This window comes from Salvelinus sp. IW2-2015, unplaced genomic scaffold (assembly GCF_002910315.2).
Source record: "Salvelinus sp. IW2-2015 unplaced genomic scaffold, ASM291031v2 Un_scaffold3153, whole genome shotgun sequence".
In the NCBI taxonomy this organism is placed as follows: Eukaryota; Metazoa; Chordata; class Actinopteri; order Salmoniformes; family Salmonidae; genus Salvelinus; species Salvelinus sp. IW2-2015.
The window spans coordinates 14,914-23,930 of record NW_019944441.1 but is presented as its reverse complement, the minus strand read 5'-3'; the positions used below and the strand labels follow the sequence as shown (position 1 = coordinate 23,930).

At 41.4% G+C, this 9,017-nt stretch overlaps 1 protein-coding gene across 1 annotated transcript; it reads left to right on the top strand.

Annotated features, from left to right (window-relative positions):
- Positions 1 to 1,076: 1,076 nt before the first annotated feature.
- On the top strand, positions 1,077 to 4,197 carry npffl (neuropeptide FF-amide peptide precursor like). Its single transcript, XM_024142435.1, has 4 exons — positions 1,077 to 1,168; positions 1,294 to 1,511; positions 1,699 to 1,814; positions 3,666 to 4,197. The coding sequence occupies exons 2-4, from the start codon at positions 1,380 to 1,382 to the stop codon at positions 3,784 to 3,786; spliced, it is 369 nt and encodes a 122-aa protein (XP_023998203.1). The 5' UTR covers positions 1,077 to 1,168; positions 1,294 to 1,379; the 3' UTR covers positions 3,787 to 4,197.
- The last annotated feature ends 4,820 nt before the right edge of the window (positions 4,198 to 9,017 follow it).

Here is a 9,017-nt window from a genome sequence, read left to right as displayed (position 1 = left end):
TTGTCCCCAGCGTCATCTGATTAGGTTTGGCGTTCTGTAGGCCGTCATTGTAAATAAGAATTTGTTCTTAACTGACTTGCCTAGTTAAATAAATAAAAAATGCAAGACATGCCTAATTTAGTAGTCATATTTTTTGTTGTCTATCTTTTACATGGTGAAACCTACAGACAACTCCTTGGATCTGTATTTGCTGGGTACTCTACAGAATATTGTCAATGTTGGTGTCTTAGCGAGGGAAGAGGTCATTTGTTGTCATAGTTTACCCCATCTTTCTCATGGTTTCTATACCTACAACTGAATGTTGCTGTAGAGATAAACTAACGATGTAGGTGCATACAAGTCCATCATACAAGTCCCTCACCTCTTCACCGTGATGCCTATTAGGCAACTGAATGTTGCTGTAGAGATAAACCAACGATGTAAGGTGCATACAAGTCCATCATACAAGTCCATCACCTTTCACCTGATCTTTAGGCAACTGAATGTGCTGTAGAGAATAAAGACCATACGAGGTAAGGTGCATACAAGTCCATCACCTTTCACCGTGATGCCTTTAGGCAACTGAATGTTGCTGTAGAGATAAACCAACGATGTAAGGTGCATACAAGTCCATCACCTTTCACCGTGATGCCTTTAGGCAACTGAATGTTCCTGAAGACAACTGGCTGATATTGTGAAAGTAAGTTGTAAATGGATCGGAATCCATAAGAAAGGATTTATCTGTTTAATAACACTGTTTAGTCACGGGGGCCCTTCGAGGCCCTATAATGCACAGTTACTTTCTGTGTGTGTGTGTGTTGTCACTTCAGGGACCCTTAATGCACATCTGCCTCCCCTTATCCCACCAAATGGACGTGGGCTACCATCATATTAAGAGCCGTTCTTCCTCCCGTGGTGGCCTAATAATGCCACTGTCACTCTCCCTGGTCCCTACAGTGCTTACCAGTCCCCTGACCCACTGACCATTCATCTGCTCCATCTCCTGAGGCTCCCGAGGCTCAGGAAGCGGTGGGCGTGTGTCGGCATATAAGGCCKCAGCTATATGCACCCATCATCCATGACAGGGCAGCTGGGGCTCCAGGAGAACGAGACAGACCAAGAGCATCTCACCTAAAGACTTGCGCCAGCATCCGAAGATAAGAGCAGAAACCAACAGAGATACCAACAGGTGAGATGTTGTTCTATCCCTCGTCCATCCATCATAGGGTTTAGATTTTTTTTTTTTTACTTGCTTACCAGGTAAAGCCTTCTAATAAAGTCTTTCTTTATCTATTGGTTTCATTCCGACGACAGGTGTGAGCTCCGTCCTCCGTCCGTCTTCCATCCATCCATCCATCCATCCATCCAACGTCCTCACCACCCACCCCGAGAACAGAAGCATGAACGTGGACACAGCGCTGTGGGTGGTCCTGGTGGGTCTGATCCTAGCCATGGCTGGGGTGGGTCAGTGTCTGCAGGAGGAGAGGGGTGTGGAGAACAACATTCTGCCGGGGGAATCAGGAGAGGCGCTGGTAAGACTGACCGCTACAAAACAAGTCTGGGGTGCATTCAGCAGGGTGCAAGGTTTTGGAACATTCAGATAGAAATATGATATGTAGAACAAACATATATATATATTTTTTAAACTTAGAATAAGGAATCACGTCGGCTCTATTTGTAGCATTTCTATCTGATTAACAACGTTTGGTTGTTTGACAGGAGGGTGAGCACGCGGACGGGTTTAACGAGTTGGACGATCGTCTCCTAGCCGCTGTGATTCACTCTCTGCTCCAGAGAAACACCAGGAACCCCTCTGTTCTCCACCAGCCTCAGAGGTGAGGATCTGTGTTTGTGTGTCACCTATTTTCCCTCACCAACCTCAGAATGTACCAGTTCACTGTGTAATAATATATATAATATATACTGCATATAAACATAACGTCACCTCTCACAGTCGAGTAGCCTTTCTGTCACCGCACCGAACAATCACAGAATTACCAACTGAGTCTTTCCATGAAAAGGAGTGTCTTTCGGCCCTTTGATATTTAAGGTAGAAAAGTGCACCAAAATGTAATTTGAAAAGCCTGTTATTTAAATGAAGTTCCATGAATATAGATTACATGAAGAATTAAATACATCTAATTCTGGAGAAAAAAATAATATATATTTATAGAATAAAGGCATGCAGCATTTTAACGTGACTCTCCGTCAACCCTCTGTCACTTCTAGGAAGATTTCAACCCACTTCATTCCATCAATTCTCCCAAGTTTTACCACCATTGTAAAGCTCTAGTTTTTGCTGCTTCATTTTCTGAAGATGATTATTTATTTAATGTGATTTAGTGATTCATTAACATCTATCCCTCATTTTAATGTCAACCATGTTAATGTCCACCCTGTTACGTGACCCTGAACTCTCATTTTAATGTCAACCCTGTTACGTGACCTGAACCTCTCATTTTATGTCAACCCTGTTACGTGACCTGAACTCTCATTTTAATGTCCACCTGTACGTGACCTGAACTCTCATTTTAATGTCCACCCTGTTACGTGACCTGAACTCTCATTTTAATGTGTCCACCCTGTTACGTGACCTGAACTCTCATTTTAATGTGGTGACACTATTCATTTTTAAATATTGTTGTTTCCAATAGAAAACATTGAACATGTAATAGTGAAACCATAGTGTAAAAGCAGGTGAGATGACTCTACTCTTTATTGGTGTTTTGTGGTAGAAATCTGAGTTGGTTGAGTATAACACATCAACCATGTTACCCATAGATAGACAGGCTAGAAATGTTTTAAACAATTAGAGTTTTTTGTGTGTGTAGCTTGCYTTGAATTGTCACTRCCTGTTGCACACACACCAAGTTCCCGTTCCCCCTGTCACAAGGGGATTTATGGCTGATTTAAGATGAAATCATCAACTCTGTTACGGTCAACTCTGTTACTTTATTTGGCACTTAATAGGCACTTATCATAGTCATTTTTTAATTTAACATCTTGAAATGGGAAAACGTGTTTTTTTATGGTGAACATGTGCTCTTTATGACAGAATGTTTTTTTTTTTTTTTTTACACTTCTCAGAAATCATTGGAGCGGCCCAGAATGTAGTGGATAATGTGCATTTCGAAAATATTTTCTTCTATTCAGTTCCTTTCAATAGACTTCATTGCTGATTCTCTATTCAGAGTTCTCCTACTTTATTCAGGCAATGAAAACTATGTTGATCACATAGTGAGCCAGCGTGAATAGTAAAGTGTGAATAATTATCCATACTCAGTTCCACCAACTGCATTAGCAGTTCAGCTTCTCGGCGTCCATTATTTTGTATTTTATTTTACCTTTATTTAACTAGGCAAGTCAGTAAAGAACAAATTCTTACTTACAATGAGGGCCAGATACCCCGGCAAAACCCAGACGACGCTGGGCCAATTGTGCGCCGCCCTATGGGACTCCCAATCACAGCTGGTTGTGATACAGCCTGGAATTGAACCAGGGTCTGTAGTGACGTCTTTAGCACTGAGATGCAGTGCCTTAGACCGCTGCGCCACTCGGGAGCCCCCTATTCCCTATGAGGGACACTTCTTATGACCAGGGCCGTTTAGGGTAGTGCACTACATAGGGAATAGGGTGACATTAGGGTGCTACCTGATACTGTAACATTACTGCTGTCTCCCCTGCAGGTTTGGTCGTGACAGCAGAGGAGACCTGCTGATGGGGGACAGGATACAGTCCAGAGACTGGGAGCAGGCTCCAGGACATATCTGGGGCATGGCTGTGCCGCAGAGATTTGGCAAGAAATAGGCTTTGGTTGAGACTCAACATCTCATCTCACACCTCTGCTGGAGATGAAGAATTTGGTTCAACACCCAGCAAATATAAGCTGAAAGTAAAATATGGACTCATACGTTATCCAGTACATAAATGTTCTCTCTCCCCTAACCTGCTGAGTTCCATTCCATTAAGCTGTATAGAACTAGGAGATCTTGGAACCTAGTAAATATCCACCATTTCTCTCAGATTTTAGCAGTGCTGATTGGTGCATATTGGAAATCTGGGAGAAAGTTGAAAACAAAGTAGGTGCGCTTGATTCGTCACGCCACACATTCGGGCGAGCTGAATCAAGCGCACCTAAAGTTAGAGCTGCTGTACATTGGCAGTGTACTTTTGATTGTTGCTCTGCCATTCTCTGTTTAACCAATAAAGGCTTCTGACTTGAACGTGTCTGTTATGAGTGTTATGGGTGATTGGAGAGGGTAAATACTGACTCAATATGAGCCAGAACAACCCTTTAGTGTAAAGACCCCGGAGTTTCTCTGATCCACCRCTGTTGAGCAACAAGCTAGGTTTCCGTCCAACTGGCAACAGATTTTGATGCGAATATTATAAAATCTGCATTAAAAACAACATGCGCATTTTCCCACCAGAAAAGTGTTTTCATCTAATTGACTTGTTGCGGATTAAAAGGCTGCGTGTGACGACATTGTGCACATAAAAATACATTTTGCAGGTTAAATTCCCATACACTGAATAAAAGATACAAGTTAAATGGGTTTCTGTTGCATTTTTAAGTCTACTGATGGTTTTATCGGAAGAAAAACGGTGTTAAATAACAAATGTTCCCACTCTGATGTTGACACATGAGTTCTAGCCATCAGCTCACAGATACAGTGTAGGTATAACTTATATACTCTAGTTCTACTGTTACGTAGGAATATGGAATGTTCCCACTCTGATGTTGACAGGTCCAGCTAACATCTCACAGATACAGTGTAGGTAAAACCTACATGATGACATTATTATGGACAAAAGAGTGAGATTATTTATATTTGTCAAACGGCAGCCAAGCATCGGCCATCTTGTCACCAGAATAAAACCCTCGATATCTACTGCCTCTGAATTGGCGGACTCACTAAACACAAATGCTTTGTTTGTAAATGATGACAGAGTGTTGGAGTGTGCCTCTGGCTATTCGTAAATAAATAAAAAATAAGAAAATCATGCCACCTGGGTTGCTGAATAGAAGGAATTTGAAAATATTTATATTTTAGTGATTACTTACTATATTTCTGTTATCCTTTTTATCAATCTGGACAACTCAGTAGTTAGTAGTTACTGTATTTTTGACTGTAAAACTCCTTATTTTTCCAACATCGCTATCAGTTAGCATGTGGAACATTCAGGGACTAAGCTCATCAACCTTTACACTGAAGAGTTGATGAGTAAATGTTTTGTTGTTGAAAGATGTTGATGTTGTCATTCTGCAGGAGACATGGTGTTGTCACTGTCCCACAGGTTACAGAGAGGTCATCATGCTGTCACTGTCCCACAAACTATATATGGATACAGACATTGACCCTTTCTCTCTCTGCTCATTCACCATCAAGCCACTAACACCTCTGTCTGATCTCAGCCAAATTACCTTGTTCATCAACAGAACAGACATGGAAACAACCACACATTCACAGCCCAGTAAYCTGTACAACATCAGCAATTCATACAGACCGGCCCAAAACAGCGCAGAAGAATACTGGTACGGCAACTGCACCGCCCACAACTGCAGGGCTCTCCAGAGGGTGGTGCGGTCAGCACAACGCATCACCAGGGGGCAAACTACCTGCCCTCCAGGACACCTAGAGCACCCGATGTCACAGGAAGGCCAAAAAGATCATCAAGGACAACAACCACCCGAGCGACTGCCTGTTCACCCCACTATCATCCAGAAGGCGAGGTCAGTACAGGTGCATCAAAGCTGGGACCGAGAGACTGAAAAACAGCTTCTATCTCAAGGCCATCAGACTGTTAAACAGCCATCACTAACATAGAGAGGCTGCTGCCTACCTACAGATTGTTATCATCATACAGACTTGAAATCATTGGCCACTTAAATAAATGGAACACTAGTCACTTTAATAATGCCACATTCAGAATGTTTACTARATCTTGCATTACTCATCTCATATGTAAAGTCAGCAAAAAAATAAACGTCCTTTCACCGTCAACTGAGTTCATTGCAGGAAATCACAGGAAATCGCAGGAAATCACAGGAAATCGCAGGAAATCACAGGAAATCGCAGGAAATCACACACAGAACGAGCAGTATGGCTGGTGGCATTGTCATGCTGGAGGGTCATGTCAGGATGAGCCTGCAGGAAGGGTACCACATGAGGGAGGAGGATGACTTCCCTGTAACGCACAGCGTAGAGATTGCCTGCAATGACAACAAGCTCAGTCCGATGATGCTGTGACACACCGCCCCAGATCATGACGGACCCTCCACCTCCAAATTGATCCCACTCCAGAGTACAGGCCTCGGTGTAACGCTCATTCCTTCGATGATAAACGCGAATCTGACCATCACCCCTGGTGAGACAAKACCGCGACTCSTCAGAGAAGAGCACTTTTTGGTCCCGGGCATCTTTCTTTTGGTGTTTTTCAGAGTCAGTCGAAAGGCCTCTTTAGTGTCCTAAGTTTTCATAACTGTGACCTRAATTGCCTACCGTCTGTAAGCTGTTAGTGTTTTAACGACCGTTCCACAGGTGCATGTTCATTAATTGTTTATGGTTCTCRGAACAAGCATGAAAAACAGTGTTTAAACCCTTTACAATGAAGATCTGTGAAGTTATTTGGATTTTTATGGATTATCTTTGAAAGACAGGGTCCTGAAAATGGGACGTTTCTTTTTTTGCTGAGTTTATATACTGCATTCTATACTATCTATTCCATACCATCTATTGCATCTTAGCCTATGCCGCTCTGACATTGCTCATCCATATATTCATATTTTTTTATCCTTATTCCATCCATTTACTTAGATTTGTGTGTATTAGGTATTTGCTGTGGAATTGTTAGATATTACTTGTTAGATATTGCTGCACTGTCGGAACTAGAAGCACAAACATTTTGCTACACTCGCAATAACATCTGCTAACCATGTGTATGTGACCAATACAATTTGATATGATTTGAAAGCAACCAGCCACCAAAAAATACAACCACTCTTAGTTAACTTTCTGGATACCACATCCACTCACAGCAAAGAAGGCCTAAATCTAGCAGTAAAAAACATCAACAATATATTCAGGCAAACAACAAAAGAAGCACAACTGAAATAGATTTTAAAAAACTAACTAAAAAAGACCACAGATGACAACTGGTTTGATATAAATTGTAAAATTATCAGGAAAAAATGTACACTCATGACGCTTGGCATTCAGGCCAAATAGTTCAATCTTGGTTTCATCAGACCAGATTCTTGTTTCTCATGGTTTGAGAGTCCGTCAGGTGCCTTTTGGCAAACTCCAAGTGGGTTGTCAAACTCCAAGCGGGCTGCACTGTAACATAACAAAATGTTGAAAAAGGGGTCTGAATACTTTCCGAATGCACTGTACTTCCATTTTTATTCAATTTCCTCCAGTGACTATCTGATCGGAATGTATTCCTTGCGGTTTTTGCTCAGCCTAGAGGACTGATCCTGGTCGAATTGAAAGGACTGGCCGTGAATTTTGATCTCCTTTCCCCCCTGTGCCTTCAGAATGTTGACTTTGGTCTGATAGTTCCACAGCTTGAAGATTCCCACGCGAGGATATTTACCGTTCCTCTGTTTCTCGCCGATCCTATGGCATCGTTCCAGATCCTTCGGTGACATACCCACGTCAAGTTCCTCTGATATTAGTTTGACCATGTAGCTGGAAAGGTCTCCTTTTTCCTCGTCTTCCTGTAAGGACAATATTTTCATGTTGTTTCGTTTCATTCATTGTTTTCTTGCTGGTCCAATTCTTCTTCTAAAGATTGGCAACTATGTTTRCGGAAGGCTAATTTTGCTGTCTTTTTTGTTCATGCGCACCTTTTGTATGTAAATGTCTGGCATGTCGAGCTAATCTATTTGTGTAGCCCTTTCCTGCAGWAGAATGACCAAAGCGCCCTCTAGTGGCCTCATGGGTGGAATATTATAAATATTTTTCATAATTTCATAATAAATATACAATATTTCTCAAAAAACGAATAGTTTCTATGTCAAATGGTTTTGTTATATTTCAGTCTTCTGTGATGTATATAAAGTGTAATATTWGGATACAAACTCAAAATGTAATACATTTCAACTCCATATCTGACATGGTACAGGTGTCTTCTTTTTTTAAGCCCATAGCCATGTGTGTGAAGTGTATACTTGTGTTTCAAGGTAGATTTGTTTAAAACTACCAAGAACCACTCTGTATGACCCTGATTCAGCCCACCGCAGTAAAATATTGACACCAGATTGTGGCAGTTTGTTTCTTTGGTGTGCATTGAGAGCATTTTAGCTATGTTTTAATGGATATCCTTTAGCTGGTCATTGAGAGCATTTTAGCTATGTTTTAATGGATATCCTTTAGCTGGTCATTTACTCTCCCATCTCCTTGTCTTTTCCTCTGGGGGAAGCCATAGCTTGTTGGATTCGTGTCGCCGCACCACTTCTTCCAGTTGATTGGTTGACTGTTGTACACAACGGACTGCTCACTCTCTCCCAGTTGATTGGTTGATTGTTGTACACAACGGACTGCTCAGTCTCTCCCAGTTGATTGGGGATATATAGACGTATCCATTTTAGAGGCTTCATTTGAACTTTGACATATAACCACAGTTTTGTCGGTACAAAACAGAGCCACTCACACCCCATGCATCCTATCGCTACGCGCATGCGCCTCGACAGAGAGTTTTTATACGTGAAAGTTTTTCACATAAGAAAATGCAAATTCAACAAGTGATGTGAAAACATGTCCTTTTCCTCACATGTGAAAAGGTGGTGTTAACATGTGAACTCTATATTTAATACCTGTGAACATATGGTTTCACATGTGAACTCTATATTTAATACCTGTGAACCTGAACATGTGAAAACAGTTATTTTCACATGTGAGAAATGCAATTTCAACATGTTGTTTTTTGTAAGGGAAGAATAAATGGTATGGGATTTAAGTAAGTAACGCTGTTCACCTCAAATATGTACATCTTAATCGTTGACAATATGATTACATTTGACATGATCACTTATA